Source organism: Dama dama, chromosome 5, assembly GCF_033118175.1.
Source record: "Dama dama isolate Ldn47 chromosome 5, ASM3311817v1, whole genome shotgun sequence".
NCBI classification, from domain to species: domain Eukaryota; kingdom Metazoa; phylum Chordata; class Mammalia; order Artiodactyla; family Cervidae; genus Dama; species Dama dama.
The window spans coordinates 4,626,459-4,644,738 of NC_083685.1; the positions used below are offsets into that span (position 1 = coordinate 4,626,459).

General features: G+C 53.1%; 2 protein-coding genes across 8 annotated transcripts in view; both read left to right on the forward strand.

The window, feature by feature from the left end:
* The first annotated feature begins 1,122 nt into the window (after positions 1-1,122).
* NIPSNAP1 (nipsnap homolog 1) lies at positions 1,123-16,920 on the forward strand. Of its 2 annotated transcripts, none has more exons than XM_061141587.1 (10): positions 1,123-1,235; positions 8,570-8,697; positions 8,896-8,941; positions 9,176-9,270; positions 11,627-11,697; positions 11,853-11,993; positions 12,273-12,304; positions 12,642-12,736; positions 13,858-13,941; positions 15,233-16,920. In XM_061141587.1, the coding sequence occupies exons 1-10, from the start codon at positions 1,138-1,140 to the stop codon at positions 15,295-15,297; spliced, it is 855 nt and encodes a 284-aa protein (XP_060997570.1). In that variant the 5' UTR covers positions 1,123-1,137; the 3' UTR covers positions 15,298-16,920. The 2 variants fall into 2 exon arrangements, with proteins under 2 accessions (XP_060997570.1, XP_060997571.1); XM_061141588.1 differs by lacking the exon at positions 1,123-1,235 and adding an exon at positions 7,077-7,135.
* A 403-nt stretch (positions 16,921-17,323) lies between these two features.
* Positions 17,324-18,280, forward strand: part of THOC5 (THO complex subunit 5) — a 29,763-nt gene continuing 28,806 nt past the window's right edge. The window contains exon 1 of one of the 6 annotated variants that reach the window (XM_061141583.1): positions 17,324-17,811. The gene's annotated coding sequence lies outside the window, so the exon portion shown is untranslated. The remainder of the gene's footprint in view (positions 17,812-18,280) is intronic. The other 5 variants (XM_061141581.1, XM_061141580.1, XM_061141585.1 and 2 more) reach the window with 5 other exon arrangements.

Below are 18,280 nucleotides of genomic sequence, written 5' to 3' on the forward strand. Positions count from 1 at the left end.
TCTCCCCCCCCAATATAAGTCCTCATAGCTCTCCATATTTTTTCATAGCCTGTATCACAATTGGCAAAAAATATTTTTGTGTATATTTTTCACTTTTTCAGCCAATATTTTTAGCATGTCAGGCAAGAGAGGGGAGAGGGGTTAGGTCTAAGGTCTCTGCCCCGGGGGGGGGGTCAATGCCAATTTGATTTTGTCTCCCCAGCCAGGCCAGGCCTCAAATTCCAAGAGGGCTGGGGGCTTGTTGTTCTGGCCATGTTTGGCGTCTCAGGGCTCAGCATATGGTCTAGCCACGTGGACTCAACATTTGCTGAAGGAATCACAAAATTAAAGCCTGCCAGGGCACTCCTCCACCCGAAGCATATCAGGAGGGAACTACCGTCAGCCTCAGCCTCAATGGGTGGACAGTCTTTTGGGGGGTGTGTACACACATATTCTCTGGAAGTTATTAGGCTACTGCTGCCCCGCCCCCCCCCCCATAGGGTCTGCAGGCCCTCCGCTCCCACTGAGGTCTGTGACCTGGGGGACCTAGGCTGGGAGAGGACTAGTTTGGAAGTTAGGCACACGACCTGGGCAGAGCACGAGGAGGGCATGGAGCTCCAGCAGGCCCAGGCAGAGATGGTAGAGGGGGATGGAAAGGGAAAAGGAGATGATGGAGAGAAAGTGTCCCTGCAACCCAGAGCCTTGTCCATCTGTCTCACGTTGTTAGGGGGTTTGTTCCTTTAAGACTATGATAAACGGTACCTGGGCCCCACCCCCGCAGGAATTCACAGGCACGCAGAACTGTAAACCATTTCAAGCGGGGTTACTGACCCCTCGCCGCTTACCCTGGCGGGCCCCTTTAAGAACCCTTGGTGGTGTTGTTCAATGTTCCCATTTTACGGGGTGGACACTGAGGCCCAGACTGGGCGAAGGGTTTGCTCCAGGCCACAAAGCAAGTCTGTAGCAGAGCTGCAGCGGCTCGAAGGACAAGAACCCGGACCTCTGCCCTGCATCTGCGTTGCGGGACGAGCGGGGACAACGCCCACCTGCCCGGCTGGCGAGGGAGGCGGGCGAGCCGGTGGGGCGGGGCTTCCCCACGTCCCGCCTCCGCTGCCGGGTTCGGGGGCGGGGCCTCCTTCCAACCTGCAGCGCTCCAACATGGCTCCGCGTCTGTGCAGCATCTCTGCGGCGGCGCGGCGGCTGCTGGGGGGCCCGGCGCCGGGCCCCCGGGACGCTGCGGCGGTGGCTGCGGCGCGGTAAGAACCGGGCTGGGCCTGGGGCGGGTCGGGGCGCCTGGGGGCTGCAAGGGTGAGAGCCAGGGTCTGGGCCTGGGGGATGGGCAGAGACTCGGGCTTGCAGTCTAATGGTTAGAGGCCGAGGGCGAATCTCTCAGCCTGAGGAGGAGGTCTGGGCAAAGAATGGGGGAGGTGGGAAAGGTGGGCGCAGGGCCTTTGCCCTGCTGGGTACTTGGCTCTGGGCAGAGACTGAAGGACAGGGTGAATGGGAGGGGCAGGCCCAGGGCCGTGGGGAGTGGGACCTGGCCCGGGGCGGGAGCAGTGGCCCTTTCCCCGGCCTTTGCCGTGATTGTGAGATGGGCGCCCCGGGGGACTTCTACGACAGGCGGCTCCTCCCTCGGTTAGTGCTGGGGGTCAGAGGTAGGGGAGCCGTGGAGATTCCCGAGGGCCATGGCTGCACAGATCCTTGGCTCCCCAACAATAAACAGCACACGGGGAGCAAAGGAAGCCTGAGAAAGGGTGGGAGTTCCCAAGGTCACTCCCCCCCCCGCCGTCCTGTGGCGGCACCGAGTCTGGACCCAGGCCTCCTGACACCCCTGTGGTCTTTGCGCCGCAGCTGGTGGCCTTCTTGGGGAGCGAGGCAGGCTGGACCAGGCCCTGAGCCTGGCCTTCTGTTTGCTCCCTCCCCTGGGCCTCCCTGACTGGCCCTGGGCGGCCCCGCCCTCCTCCCTCTGGCGCCCTGTTCTTCCCCCATCTCTGGTCTTCCCACCCTCTACACAGTTGCCTGTCCCTCCCACTGGACCATCACCTCATCTTTCTGTTTCCCCAGCCCTTGGCACAGGGCTCAGGACAGTGTGTGCTCAAGAACAGTTGCCAAAGAAGTGAGGACACCTGTCCCCCAACCTGTGGAAAGGAGGCAGGGGTCTGTCCTGCCCAGCAGCCTAGGTGTGAAGCTGTGAGTTCTGTTAGACCTTGCTGTAAGATGTTATAGAGTGTTGTGCCGTGGGGTCAGGGAGGCTGGGGAAGAGGAGCCAAGCGCATGCCCTCACCCTGTTGTTGAGTTGCTAAGTTGTGTCCAACTCTGTTGCGACCCCTTAGATTATAGCCTGCCAGGCTCCTCTGTCCATGGGGTTATCCAGGCAAGAATACTGGAGTGGGTTGCCATTTCCCGCGCCAGCTTCCCCACCCACCCTGTTGTTGTTCACACACTAAGCTGTGCCCGACTCTTTGTGACCCCATGGACTGCGGGACACCAGGCTTCCCTGTCCTTCACTATCTCCCAGAGTTTGCTCAGACTCATGTTCATTGAGTAAGTGATGCCATCCAGCCATCTCATTCTCTGTCACCCCCTTCTCCTCCTGCCCTCAATTCTTCCCAGCGTCAGGGTCTTTTCCAATGAGTCAGCTCTTCGCATCAGGCGGCCAAAGTATTGGAGCTTCAGCTTTAGCGTCAGTCCTTCCAGTGGATATTCAGGGTTAATTTCCTTTAGGATGGACTGGTTTGACAGCTTAGTAATTGGGGAGAAAGCTCATGACATGGAGAGATCCTAGAGTTTGCCTGGCACCTACACACCCAACTCAGCCTTTTTCAGTGAGGTGACCTTGCATGAATTATTTGGCCTCTTGAAGTCTCAGATTCCTCATCTGTAAAATGGCGGTGAGAAAGTAGGATGATTTCACAGAGTTGTTGAGGATTAGTAGTCACGTGTGTAAGGTACGTTGGTGAACTTGTAACAAATGTTGCCCCTTGCCCAAGCCTATGTCTCAAGCAGTGTCTTCATGAGTCCCTCATAATGTCAGGGCTGAAGGGACTTTGGGGAGGTCATGTGCTATGAGCCCCTCATTTTCCAGATGAGGAAATCCCAGCTGGGGGCGGGACCTCACTTCTCTAGCCTTACAGAACTGGTTGGTGGTAGAGACAGAACATCAAGAGACCACAGGAGGAACCTAGGCGGTATAGGCAGCCTGCTGCTCCATAATCTTGGACGAGGTGCTGAACCTCTAGGGCCCTTGGTTTCCTTCTCTCTGAAGTAGGACTGGAGGTCCCTGCCAGGCGTTTTCTGCAGGATTGCTGTGAAGGTGCTTGGATTCATACTTATCAAGTCCCTCAAGGACTGCTGTGAAGTTACCTGTGCCCTGGTTCCCACCTTGGATATCCGGGAACATCCCCTCCTGCCAACTTCTGTCTGCCCCTCTCTCTCTCTCTCAGGAGTCCCTAGAGGGGCCCTCTGGCCTCTTGAGCTCAGAGTGGGGCTACTGGGGTCCAAATACAGTGTGGGCTTTGAAGTCAGACGGACCTGGATTGAAATCCTCTTGGCCATTGGTTAATTGTCCTTGAATAAGGCCTGGTACATCTCTGAGCCTCATTTTTCTCTATTTTGTTTTTGGTTTTGTTTGTTTTTGAGCCTTATTTTTCTCAAAAACATATTGTGAAGATCAGTTCTCAGCACACAGTAAGTGCTCAATATGCAGCAGTTGTTATTGCTACATCAGTAATCCTGTTGTTAAGAGGACTTTAGTTCTCCCTGTATGTTTCTAAAGACATAAGTGTGTGTGAGTGTGAGTCATTCATCATGTCCAACTCCTTGTGACCCCATGGACTGTAGCCCACCAGGTTCCTCTGTCCATGGAAGTGCCAGGCAAGAATACTGGAATGGGTAGTCATTCCCTTCTCTCAGGGATCTTCCCGACCCAGGGATCGAACCCAGGTCTCCTGCATTGCAGGCAGACTCTTTACTGTCTGATCCACCAGGGAAGCCCGAAAACATACTTGTGGAGCAGTAAACAGAAACATGGTTCTTTTCTAAAGTCAGCCGACTCCAGACAGAAGAGTGTTTCAGAATATGCGTAGAGCCAAGCTTCCTAGCATATCAATCTAGAACATTCCACAGCAGTTTCATGTGGGGTGGCGCCAGACCATTGATCCCTGTTGAGAGTGCCAGTGTATCTCTATAAAGTTCTCATCTGGGGCAGACGTTTGTTCAACAACTCCCAGGCTAAAAGCGTTGTGCTGGGTATCCTAGGGGGTGGAGAATGTCCGCTCCAGGCTGAGGGGGAAATAGGAGAGGTGGGCTTTTTGTTTGTTTTTTGGCCACGCAGTGTGTGGGAACTTAGTTACCCACCAGGGATCTAACCCACGCCCCCTGCACTGCTGAAAGTCCCAGGAGATGTGTTTCTATGGAAGGGGTTGAACTGGTTTTTCTAGGCCTAAGGGGCATTCTTAATATAGTTTAGATCGCAGGATCTTTGGTGTTTCTGGGATAATTTACTGAGATTACATGAAAAAAGAAAGAAATTGGGACTACCTTAGAGCAGTGATCCTTAAGCCTGAGCATGCATCAGAATCCCCTGGCAGACTTGTTAAAACCCAGATTGCCATGCCCGCCCCCGAAGTTTCTGTTGCAGTGGTTCTGGGTGGAGCTGGAAAAGCTTTAACAAGTTCTTAAGTGAGTTAAGTGAAGCCGCTCAGTCCTGTCCGACTCTTTGCGACCCCATGGACTGTAGCCTACCAGGCTTCTCCATCCATGGGATTTTCCAGGCAAGAATCCTGGAGTGGGTTGCCATTTCCTTCTCCAGGAGATCTTCCCGACCCAGGGATTGAACCCATGTCTCCCGCATTGTAGGCAGGCGCTTTACCGTCTGAACCACCAGGGAAGTCAAGTTCTTAGGTGATGCTAGTGATAGGGAATCTTGGATCGGTGGTCACCAAATTTAGAAGGGAAGTGGGGACTTCCTGGCGGTCCAGTGGTTAAGACTCCACACATCCACTGCTGGAGGCATGGGTTCAATCCTTGGCTGGGGAACTAAGAACCCACAAGCTGAGTAGGGCAGCCGAAAACAAATAAAAAAGAAAAATGTTTTTTAAAAAGGGAATTGACTTGAAAGCTTGGCAAAATAGATTAGAGCAAGTGGAGACATCCAGCCTTGGTTTACGGGCAGTAGGGAGCAACAGAAGATTTTGAAGTGGACAGATAGCATCACAACTGTGGTACTTTACAAAACCGATGGGCAGGTTAGGCAAAAGGAGGACAAGTGGGAGCTAGGAGATCAGTTAGGTAGGAACCGTGATGCTAGCTCCCCTGCTGTGTCTGCCTTTCTCTCTGCAAGGCACATCCCGTTGCCCTTACAGGTGAGGAAAATGAGGCTCAGAGAGGTGACGCTGAGCTGGGATTAGTCCTGGGTTTGTCCAGAACCTGTGCCCTTAGGCAGTAACTCTGCTGGTGGTGGTGGGGGTAGAAAGGGGCCCTGCGTCCCCAGTCCCCACACAGAGCCCAGGTCCACCCTCTGTCTGCTTTCTTTACCTCCCAGGTGTCATCATTTTCATGCAGCTCTGTCTTAGCTCCCCCACACTCCTTCACTCATTCTCCCAGCATGGGCTGAGCATGTGCCATGTGCCCGGCACTCCTCCAGGCCCTGGGGAGACGGCAGGGATGCACAGGAGAGAGAGCATCTCAGGCTACAGGGGGCTGCTGCCAGTGGGAGACAGCAAACGGCACATAATAAACCCCCAAACTCTACAGTGCGTTAGAAGGAGCTATGGAAAAAATAGGGAGCACGGTGAGAAGGGCTGGGGAGCTCAAGGGCAGGAGAATGTTGTGATTTCATTGAAAAAGTGAAATTTGAGCTCTTGAAATGCTAACCGACCGATGCTAGCTTCAAGTTCAGACCCTGCACTGGGATCTCCTTGAGACCTGCAGAAAAGATCTTTGGAGATAGGCTGCTCCGCTCTGCTCTTTTGACACGTGGGGAAACCGAGATGCGGAGGCAGGAAAGAGGAGACTGAGGTGGGAAGAGTTGGGAGCTCCTGGACACTCCCCCCTCACTCCCCAGCACCCAGGCTCCAGGCTCTCTCTCCAGGGCTGGCCGCTTGGCTGTTTATCTTGGTCAATGCTGATGTTAATAAATTACTCAAGGCCCAGTCCTGGAGCAAAGGTCTTGGTTGACACAGAGTAGGAGTTGCTGTCCTCTCTGTCATCACCCCTTCCAGGAGAAACAGCCTCTCTACATTCAGACCAAAGGTCAGGTCCCTCTACTGGTGGCTTTTTTAAAAAAAAACACCTCCTTCTTTATAGTATCTCCCTAGTGCTAGTTCTCCCGGTTGGTGCCTGATCTGAGGGTGGAGCTGGCTTTATAGGAAAGAGCTCTGGGCTCTCTGCCCCAATTTGCTGTGTGACCTGGGACAAGTTTCTTAACCCTCCCACCCATGACCTTCTATTTTCTTATCTCAAAAAATGGGGATGTGAATAGTATTAACATTACACTATCATTGTGTAGATTCATGGTACTGACAAGCTGATCACGGGTCCCTGGCAGAGGCTATCCTCAGCCAGTGTTAGCCATAGTGAGGCTGCCTTATTCTGGTCCCGTTTCCACAGACCACATTGGCCATCTGATGACAACTGTCTTTTTTTTCTTTTTTTCTAAATTAAAAATTTTAAAACATTGAAGTGTAGAGTTTCCCTGGTGGCTCAGATGGTAAAGAATCTGCCTGCAGTGCATGAGACCCAGGTTTAATCACTGGGTCAGGAAGATACCCTGGAAAAAGGAATGACTTTGTGTGTGTGTGTGTGTGTGTGTGTGTGTATATATATATACACACTTTCAATGGCTTTTTATATATAATGACTTTATATATATATGTATATTCTTTTTCAGATTTTTTTTTTTTTTGACTCCATGGTATGTGGGATCTTAGTTCCCTGACCAGGGATCAAACCCTAGCCCCCTGAAGTGGAAGTTCAGAGTCTTAACCACTGGACCACCAGGGAAGTTCATGTCTTTTTGTTTTTAATGAAGCAGTACACACACAACGATAGAAAGCCTATGAATTCAGAAATACTTAAAAGGGTTTTTTTTTTTAGCTTTACAAAAAATTATCATGAGGAACGAAAAGTTTAACCATCTTTCTCTTCCCTCTCTCAGGTAAGCAAGATTAACGGTGTGGGGCTCAGAGTTCCCCAGTGGTCTAGTTAGGACTTGATGCTTCCACTGCTGTGACCTGGGTTCATTCCCTGGTCAAGGAACTGGGATCCTGCAGGCTGCCTGGCATGGCCAAAACCAAACAAACCAACAAAAAAACAGTTTGGAACAAATCCTTACTTATCTTTCCTCTGTGCTCATACAACTATGTCATCATATTTAAGATGCTGTTCAGATTTTATCAGTCCCAGTGCTCAATCCATATTTTGGAGAAAAGCAAGACTTTGATTTGCAAGACATTTATTCTAGCCACAGAAAAGGCTCGAAAAAGAAGAGAACTTGCTGATGGGGCCCCCACAGCCAGGCTCCTGGACTGGAACTCATCTAGCAGGAGGCTGGCGTTTCAGGCCTGGCTACAAGCCTCACCGGGGCTGCTAAGTAAGATGATTTACCACCTCTGGCAGCTTAAACATAACCCCACCCCTGCTGGAACCTTGTGTGGGGTAGTGCAATTATGATCCGGCAGGACCTGGTGATTGGTTCCCCTGCTCTGAACAAGGCATGTCATTCATTCATTCAGCAACGTGCACAGGGCAGGTTTTTGTCAATTAAGCGTTGGATGAATGAATGAATGAATCTTGCCTTCTGATGCCTTTGACCCCCTCTATCTGCTTTTATCTGTCAAATCAGCCCTGGAGATTTGGAAAGTGGCCAGATCACCTCCATTGGAGAGCTCACCCAGACTTCCAGGGGCCAAGTTCAGGCTCACTCCTCTGGGCTCTCCCAGAAACCTCTGGCTGTTAACTGTGTTCCAAGGTCCACTTCTCCCCAGCAGACTGTGACCTCCTCAAGGACAGAGCGTGTGCGTCTCAGGCGCTCCATTTGTGGGGGCTGGCATCAGGCACAGGCCAGGTGTAATGTGAACACTGGAGGACTGTGAGTGCAGGCTTCTCATCAGAGGGGACAGAAATTGCAAGGAAAGCCTAGAGTGAAAGTCTGGTGTGTTTAGAAACAGCACACGTGGAAGGCAGGATACACAGGTAGGGGTGGACTGGAGGGGAGGCTGCCAGGGTAGGCTAGGCCGTCACAGGTTTTGGACACCAGGCAAGATGTGTTTGGGGTTCACCCTTTAGGCAAGGGATACAGTTGCAGGGTCCAAGTGGAGGACCTCTTGGAAGGGGGTGAAGGGGAGGCAGGGAAGCTGGAGAGAGAGGCGGGAGGTGGGGCTGCCTCTCCTGGCCTCCTGAGGCTCTGCAGAGTTTCAAGAAGTGAACTGGGCATCCAGGATCCCCGTGGCTGGCTCCAATGACATAAACTCTGCTGGAACTGCCATGGGATTCCGTGGCCCCATTCCCAGAAAAGTGGGTCACCAGCCTCGGGGAGCAAGGCGTCTGGGCAGATGGAAGCAGGTCCCCCTTGAACTCCTCTGCCCCGCAGCTTCTATTCCAAAGACAATGAAGGCAGCTGGTTCCGGTCCCTCTTTGTACACAAGGTAGACCCCCGGAAGGACGCCCACTCCACGCTGCTGTCCAAGAAGGAAACCAGCAACCTCTACAAGATCCAGTGTGAGTGGCTGCTTAGTTGGCCGAGCTGCCTTCCCAGGGGCCTTTGGGGGCCTGTGAGGCTCCTGCTGGGACTTGAAGAGGGTCTGGGACATCTGAGCTGTCCTGGGAGCCCGGGCCCTGTGGGGCTGCCCCATCCCAGCGTCCCACAGACACCCCGTCCCCCTCTCTTCACCGCCCGCTCTTTGTCCTTGGTTGCAGTTCACAACGTGAAGCCCGAGTGTCTGGACGCCTACAACAGCCTGACGTGAGTGACCCTAACCCTCCTGTCCCTGCCCCTGCCCGGATGGGGGACTCTGTCCCAGCCCTGTTCCCCCTGCACAAATCCGGGGGCTGTAGATTTCAGAGCCACATGTCCTCCCGTGCAGCCTCTGCATATTACCGTCCTGAGGGCCTGAGTTGGAAGCCTTATCCCAGGGGCTCTGGGGGCTGGTGTGAGCCCTCCCCATCTCTGTGCCCCCCCCCCCTGCCCCCACCACAGGGAGGCCGTGCTGCCCAAGCTGCACCTGGATGAGGACTACCCCTGCTCGCTCGTGGGCAACTGGAACACGTGGTACGGGGAGCAGGACCAGGCAGGTGAGCTACCCACCCCCCACCACAGGTGGCTGCCCTCCACGCCCCCTGCACAGCGGTGCCTGAGGGGTCCTCAGCGCAGGCCTCAGAGGCTTCCTCCCCTGCTCACACGTCCGTGATGGCTCCCTCTGCCCTTGAGGTGGCCCACGAGGCTCTTAAGCCCTTCCCTGTCCTGTCTCAGTTCTCCTCTTACCGCATCTTCCAGCTCGCTACACCATCCCACCCCAGACTCCTTTCCGCTCTTCAGGTGGACAGGTTTTCCCTCTAGTTCCAGGCTGTTGTTCCCACTGTTTCATCAGCCTGAAGCTCTTTCTCCCTGGCCTCCTTTTCTTGGCTCACTCCTCTGCTGCTGCTGCTAAGTCACTTTAGTTGTGTCCGACTCTGTGCAACCCCATAGATGGCAGCCCACCAGGCTCCCCCGTCCCTGGGATTCTCCAGGCAAGAACACTGGAGTGGGTTGCCATTTCCTTCTCCAATGCATGAAAGTGAAAAGTGAAAGTGAAGTCACTCAGTTGTGTCCGACTCTTCGCGACCTTGACTGCAGCCTACCAGGCTCCTCCGTCCATGGGATTTTGCAGGCAAGAATGCTGGAGTGGGGTGCCATTGCCTTCCCTGGGTCACTCCTCTACTCACCTTTTATTTCGGTGTAGACATCGCCTCCTCCTGGAGGCCTCCCCTGATTCCCTCCACCCAAGCTGAGTGAGGCAGCTCTCCCGTCTCCCCAGCCCCCAGGACTTGCCTCTCCACAGCCTTGACCATGTGTCCTGTTGTGTCTGCCGCCCAGCGGGCAGGGCCCCTGCCTGTCTTTCTTCACCACAGAATCCCCAGGATGCCGTACATATTTATGGAATGAACAGGGCCTCTTGTCTGAGCTGGTTCCGTGCAGCTTCAGGAATACCCCCAGCGGGCCCCATGCCATGTCGGTTGGCACCAGCTGTGAGGACCCACACATGAATTTGGTTCACTCACAGCATCCCAGCCACTCCGAGGGGCCTTGGCATTTAGATCTGTGCTGTCCCGGGAGGTAACCACTAACCACATACAGCTATTTAAATTTAAATTGGGTAAAGTTAAATAAAAAGGAAAACTCAGTTCCTCAGTCAGCAGAAGCCACATTTCAAGTGCCCATTGATAGAAATATGTGACTCGTGACTCCCACCTTGGTCAGCACAGCTGTAGAACTTTTCCATCATAGTAGAGAGTCCCTTCAGACAGTGCTTATTAGACTACAGATAGGACAGGGGGCTCTTCCGCCCTGAAAGAAGGTCCTCTATGCTTCCCTTGAACACTCCCAGCAATGGGGAGCTCACTATCTCACAAGACAACCTATCTCATCCTTTAATTGCCCTGATAATAGTGGTTTTTTTTTTTAATCTGTGATCTGCAGTTAGGTAGATTCTCTTAATCATTTATTCTGTTTCAGTAATCATTGACACATTGATAGTGGGGTAAGAAAAAGCCATCTGTCTTCCATTGCACCTCTTACAGTTTTCCCATTTTTAGGTACAATTTAATCAGTTTCTGCAGTACTTCTTGGATTCTCCTCTAAGTATTTGCTAATTGAGAAATGAACTTTGAGTAATGGGAGCTTGAATTTTAAAGCATGTCTATATTTTGGGTGTCTTAAAGGGTTTTGCACCTTGTAGAATCAGGTGGGGAACAGACCCTCTGAGGAATCCACATTTTAATGAATTTGTAAGAACCCAGTACAGAGGCTGTGATGAAGAAATGCAAATGGCGCAAAGAATTTTCACTGGAAAGTAAGCCTTCCTCCTGCTCGAGGTCCTGAAGCCTCAGTTCTCTGGCCCAAGGGCATCTCCTGTCACAATCTCTTGGGTCTCCATTGAGAGACGGTGCACAGACCAGCATCTCTGGATATGTCGCTCCCTGCCTAAACACACGTGGTAGCATACCACACGTGCTGTTCTGTTCCTTGTTTTCATTTTCAATTCGCTGTCTTGGAGTAATCCATCTCCGCCTACCCGCCCCTTCCTCTGACCCAGCCTGCCCCTCGCAGACCTGCTATGAGGTCAGCCTCACGCATGCCACAGCTCCTGGGGTCCAAGTTCACTCTGATCCTCTTGTTGCTGTTTAAGGAGGATTGGATGGGTGCATTATTCTCAAGATGAGGACATTGAGGCCTAGAGGGGTCAAAGGCCACTTGGCAGAGCTGCAGCTCAAACCCTAGTCTCCTAGGCTTGGTCTGGGGTTTCCCCCTGCCCAGCACTGTCCCTGGCAAGGCTGCAGAGAACCGGCTGGAGGCTCCTCCCATTACATACACATGGAGCTTGGAGGGGCGGAGCAGGCAGGGTCCCCGTAGCCCCCTGACCTGTGCCTCCCTCCTTGTCCCCGCAAACAGTCCACCTGTGGCGATTCTCGGGGGGCTACCCAGCCCTCATGGACTGCATGAACAAGCTCAAGAACAACAAGGTACGTGGGCATCCACTCGGCACACCTCTCCGGATGCTGGTTCTGACTCAGCCCTGTGCTGGGGGCTGCCTCCGCCATCCCCTGGGGCACACTGCTGGGGGCAGGGCACTTCCTGGCTGCTGTGCCCAGCTCGCCCGGCCCCACCCTGCCCGCAGGAGTACCTGGAGTTCCGAAAGGAGCGGAGCCAGATGCTGCTGTCCAGGAGAAACCAGCTGCTCCTTGAGTTCAGCTTCTGGAACGAGCCACAGCCCAGAGCCGGCCCCAACATCTACGAGCTGAGGACGTACAAGCTCAAGGTGCCTCCCCCGCTCCCTGCAGCGGTGTGCTCTCCAGGTAGCCTGAGGGGTGGGGGTCGGGCTCAGTGCCCAGAGCCTAGACTGGGGCTTCTGGCCTCAGAAGAGGTATGTACGCACGTGTGCGTCCCTGCATGCTCAGGTGTGAGTCAGGGCCCCTGAAGGAGGCCAGGCGGCCCCTGGAGCTAGGGAGACATGACAGTTTCCCAGCCCCACCCAACAGTGAGGCTTGAAATCCCAGGTAGGGGCTCATTCCCACCCTCTGCTCTGGTTCTTTTTCAGCCAGGAACCATGATCGAGTGGGGGAACAACTGGTGAGTGGTCGTGCCAGGGAGCTGGGGGGACCCTGACCACCTGGTGGGCCTCCTTGCCCGGGTGTGGTGGCAGAGGACACGGCACTCTCTGTGCCTCGTGGCTCCGGGAGCAGGCGACGGTCCAACCAAGGGGGTGAGGACCCTCTAGACGACTGGGGTGGAACACACTGCCGGCAGCCGTACCTCCGCCACCCAAGTCCCCGACCGTCTCTGAGAGCCGGGGGCTCTACCCTGGGCCCCTCCCTCGGTGTGTGACTGAGAAACCAGCCCGGGGTCCCCGCAGAGGGCCCTTTGCAGCCGCCCGGGCCTCGGCCCCAAACCCTTCTGCCATCCCCAGGGCTCGGGCCATCAAGTACCGGCAGGAGAACCAGGAGGCGGTGGGCGGCTTCTTCTCGCAGATAGGAGAGCTCTACGTCGTGCACCACCTCTGGGGTAGGTTGGGGACCCGCCAGGAGCCCTCCGTGGCCCCCTCCTTTCTCCACGGTCACTCTGCGTCGACACTGCGAATACATGAGTGTCCTTGTGGAGCTTATATTCTAGCAGAGGGAGACACCACCTCAGACATAAGCTAACAAAAAGGATAATTTCAGATTTTTACAAATCATCAAGGGACAGGGAGAAATATGGGAAGCTCCATTGGCTTGAATAGACCAGAACGTCTTTCTGAGGGGGTGAAATGTAACCTTAGCTGAAGAATGAGGAGTCAGCTGTGAATTGTCAGAGAACGGTATTGCAAGTAGAGAGAACAACATGTGCAAAGGCCCTGCGGCAGGGAAAGGCCTTCAGGGTTTTGAGGCAAGCAAAGGCGCCCAGGGTGGAGGGAGTGGGGAAGAGAGTGGGAAGATGGGGATTGGCCAGATTGGACTGGGTCTTGCAGGCCATGAGGATGAGCTGGGACTTATTCTAAATGCAACAGGAGACTGCTGCAATGTTTTAAGCACCATGATGTGACCCAGTTTGTGTCCTAATGATTCCTCTGGCTGCCATGTGCTATGTTGAGAACACTTTGTAGGGGAGCAAAAGAGGGTGTGGGGCATCAGGAGATGGTTAGCTAGCTCAGGAGGGATAAGATGCTGGCCTGGACAGTGAAGATGCTGAGAGGTCCACAGATTCACTGGTCTGGAGGTGGAACCAGTGGGACTGGTGGATGAATTGTCTGCGTTGGGTGGGGAAGGATAGGAGACTCCAGGACTCCCAGACTCCTGCTTGAGCAGCTGTGGTTTGCTTCATGAGACCCCTGGAGGAGCAGGTTGGAGGGGTCAGGAGTGTACATTTGGTCCTTGGAAGTGTCACCTTTGAGACACTGATGCATGTGAGTGCCCAGCAGATACACTGTCAAATGGATACATCAAATGGACACTGGATATTTGAGTCTAGAGCCTGAGGAACAGTTCTAGACTGGAGATATATATATGGGAGTTGTCAGTAAATGTACTGATGGTCAAAGCAGACAGTGGAAGCACCCGGGGAGGAAGAGGCAGCAGGGCAGGGTTTGGGGCAACGGGAGGAGGGCCTCGTGCTGGGTACAGGCTCAGCCTAAGCCTTTCCAACAGCCTATAAGGACCTGCAGTCTCGGGAAGAGACCAGAAACGCTGCCTGGAGGAAGAGGGGCTGGGACGAAAATGTCTACTACACAGGTGAGTACCTCATTGGAAGTCATGTGCCAGGAGCTCCATCTGAGAATGGAAACCCCTCTGTAAGGCAATCTAGCCTCACTTGATTACCTCTCCTGATGGGGAACTCACTTTGAGTACAGTGAGTTCATAGGTTCCTGTCCTGGTGGCATGCTCTACAGGATGCAGGCTGTCCTAGGTGAGTTCTCAAAGAGGCAGTAATCCAGCCCGATGGTCTCTGCCTCAGAAGAGTGTTGTGGTTGACCACACAGTGCGACCTTGGGCCTGGTTTTTCACCTCACTGATGCTGTTTTCTGCCTGTAAGATGGCGATGGTGATACTGCCTCTCTTGAAGGGCTGGAGGGAGGGTTCCAGGAGCTAATTTATAAAATTATAGCCCAGACTCCAGCACAGAGGAAGCACAATTTTTTTCAAGCAAGTTTTTTGTTTATGGTGTTTTGCCACTTTCCTGGGACACTTGAGAACCACCTGGAACCAGTACATGCTGATTGAGCTCTCATTGTGTGCTGACTGGTGGGCGGGGGTCAGGAAGCGCAGAAAGAACAGGAGCCTGTTTTCTCCTGAAGGAACTTATAGTTGAGCTTGCACATTTACCAGCTGGTAAATGCTGGGTAACGCATCTCCTGATGAGTTAGCGGGAGCCTCGCTCTTCTCAGTGTGGTTCCAAGTGACAGTGTTATCATCCCTTGGAAGCTTGTTAGAAATGCCCAGTCTCAACCACACCTCCCCACACTGAATCAGGATCTGCACTTAAACGAGAACTATAGGAAATTTGTAAGCACTGTGAAAGTTAACAGTGCTGAGCAAAAGGAAAGAGTCTGACCACCAGGGTGACCTTGGCTGACCCTCTCTGGGCTGTAGTGTCCCCACTTGTAACATGAGTCAGTTGAACTAAATCAGTGTTTTTCAAACCTCAGCCCCTTGGGGGCACCCTCACAGCTTGTTTCCTCCTGCTGCAATTATTTTCTTGATCTCTTCCTTTGAATCCCCCTACCCTGTTCTTTGCCTAGTTTTGTCCTAAGCAATAATATCTGTGAAGTCACTTTTACTAATAAACAATGCTCGTTATTTTTTTCTCTTCAAATTTTGAAAGCTGCATTTTGTCATAACTTCAGTCCCCTCATATCCTATAATTTGGGAGACGTGGTGCTCTCTGTAGGCCACTCCAGGAGAGCGGGGGGGGGGGGGTTTGCTATCTCAGCATCGCAGGCTTCCTCCTCCTTCTCCAAGGGCCAGTTGGGGGGGCGGCTGGCTCACCTCAGCGCCTTCATGATCTCTGCCTCTCTCTCTGCAGTCCCCCTGGTGCGACACATGGAGTCTCGGATCATGATCCCTTTGAAGATCTCACCTCTCCAGTGATGCTGTCGCTGCCTCCATCTCCTCCCCCCTCTCCCTCGGGGAAGCTGTGGACAGAGGAGCTCCCAGTTCTGCTGTCTTGGTTTTCTCTCCTAACCTATGGACTCTAGGGGGGCTAGTGCTCAGGTCAGACAAGGGGGAGCTGAAGGATGATGGGGTTATGAAGACTTGCAGCCCTGCCCAGACCCTTCCCACCTTCCCTGCCCACCCCTTCCCCTGTGCAGGAAGCAGTTTTTAATTTCTCTGAATGGAACAGCAACCTTTTATGTCTTCTCACATTTCCTCCTCAGTTCAGTTCAGTCACTCAGTTGTGTCTGACTCTTTGTGACCCCATGAACCACAGCACGCCAGGCCTCCCTGTCCATCACTAACTCCCGGAGTTTACCCAGACTCACGTCCATTGAGTCGGTGATGCCATCCAACCATCTCATCCTCTGTTGTCCCCTTCTCCTGCCCTCAGTCTTTCCCAGCATCAAGGTCTTTTCAAATGAGTCAGCCCTTCGCATCAGGTGGCCAAAGTATTGGAGTTTCAGCTTCAACATCAGTCCTTCCAATGAACACCCAGGACTGATGTCCTTTAGGATGGACTGGTTGGATCTCCTTGCAGTCCAAGGGACTCTCAAGAGCCTTCTATAACACCACAGTTCAAAAGCATCAATTCTTCGGCGCTCAGCTTTCTTTATAGTCCAATTCTCACATCCGTACATGACCACTGGAAAAACCATAGCCTTGACTAGATGGACCTTTGTTGACAAAGTGATGTCTCTGCTTTTTAATATGCTGTCTAGGTTCCTCCTAAGATTCCCCATCTCAAGGCCACCAGTTCATAATCATCACCCTGGAACTCCTCAGTTTAGCTTAAGTTGCACAAAAGGTAGTGTGTCCAGTGGCTAAAGGTGGTCTGGGAGGAGGTTAGGCCAGGCCAGGCTCTCAGGGATTCCCTGGTCTCTGTGCCACCCACTTGCGGGACAGTCTGAGCCAAGACCCTCCTGCTGGAGAAAAGCCTAGAACCACCTCAAGAAGCAAAAGGGAAAGCCCTCAAATTAGCTAAGTCGGCAGGATGTCCACATATTCCACCCGGAAAGGCTGAGAAAAGGAATGGGAACTGAGAAGGATCTGCGGGAGGGAAACAGAATGGAACAGGAACCCAGAAGGTAGAACTTAGAACTCAAAACTTGGATTTGAAGTAAAGAATTTGGAATACAGAATTGGGAAGATAGAACTGAGGTGACATAAGACCACTTGGGGAGGGGCTTCTAATACAAGAGTGCTGAAGAGAGGTGCACCTCCTTCCCACATAAAGAGGTTGAGATCTTGAATGAGTTGTTCAGCCTTTCTGTGTAGGAAGAGCCTCCTGCTCTCCCAACTGCTCTCCTACTGGCAGAGCTATGGGCTAGGTCTTGTATTTCCCTCACCCCAAATTCCTTTTCTCCCTCTTCACAGTCTATCAGCCCTACCCTCATTGTCCTGGGCCATCAGGTGTGTGGAGTGGGGTCAGTGACTTTGGAGGCCTTCTCAGTGATCCCCACACCTCACAGACCTCTGGGTAGCTTGATTCTGCCCCCCTTTCAGGAAAACTTGTGCTGGAGTTGCTGATGGAACCAATTAAATATTTACTATAAACCATGATGTCTTTTCTTCATCTACAAGGAAATCTGGCAGGTGACCCCCCTCTGGCAGGGCCAGCTGTCCAGGTCCACCTGGCTCATCTGTCCCACTTGTGGGTATTGTGTTCTCTGAGCTACTGTTGGGGAGGGCCTCCCACTAGGGCAGAAAGAACTGCACTGCATAACCAGGGATTTGGTTTCCACCTTCAGATAAGTAGAATGTTCTGAACCCCATCTGTACGATTCATACCAGGAGTAGAAAATACTTGAAGCTGTCAAATGCTGCATTAGATCTGCCTCGGTCAAATCGGGCCAAAAATTGGGGGGGGGGGGGGGGGGGGGGCGGGTTAAGATGGAGTTAATGCCCATGCCGACTTGCTGCTCTCGCTATTGTGGGATGTTCTACTATAACTATGACAGTAGTTAAGAATCCAGGTTACAGAAGCAAATTCACAAATGTCCAGATCATGGCACTACTACATTCTTGTGTTATCTTGGGCACACGACAAATTCATTTGACAAATACATGGCAGAGCGCCTACTAGTTGCTGGACATTGCTTTAGGCACTGGGGACAGAATGAACGAACCCTTATTTGAACTTAAGTTCAAAATGCAAATCTATGCCCTTTACAGCCTCGGCTTCCTGGTTTCAGTGGGTAACGTGAGGCGGCTGGCCGGCTGGGACCCGCCTAGACAACCCAAGTACAACCACCACCTTGTCCCCTTACAGCCCGGCCGCCGCCTGAACCACCGGCCGGCTGTGTCGGGATCCTTCGCGCTCCGCTTCCGGCCTCCGCACAAGACTTCCGGTCGGCCGTTCCTTCCTTCCGCTTCTCTATGGTGCGCAAGCCACAGAGTCCCCGACGCCGGAAGTGGCACGCTCTCCGGGACGCTTCTGGGTGCTGTGTGGTGAGGAGGGGACCAGGGCGGGGTGGATTCGGGCGCGCTAGAACTGGGGAGTGGACTGCGCGAGGACATGCCCGGGCTTGGGTCTAACCCTGGTTCTCCGCCGTCATTCCGCAGGGACCCGGGCCGCTCGGCGCCGCGGTCTCAGTTTCCTCCTGTGGAGAATGTTGGCCGCAGCATCGTCAGGCCCCACAGTGCAGCCTCTAGAAAACGCCCCCGAAGGTGGTGGTGATAGCAGCTCACTTTTATTATGCGCTTGTCTCTGCCAGGCACTCTTGACTGTGCTATCAAAGTCAGAATTTCCCACACGTAACGCCTTCAGGGCCCCTTCTCTGTGGAAAATTAACTTATTTATTTTAACTGAATCATTTTTTAAATTTAGTTTGAAAGAAAAATTTTAATCTCTACCACAAATAGAACACTTCTTTCACTGTCCTATGCAGGATGTAATGATAAAGATTATTGAACATGA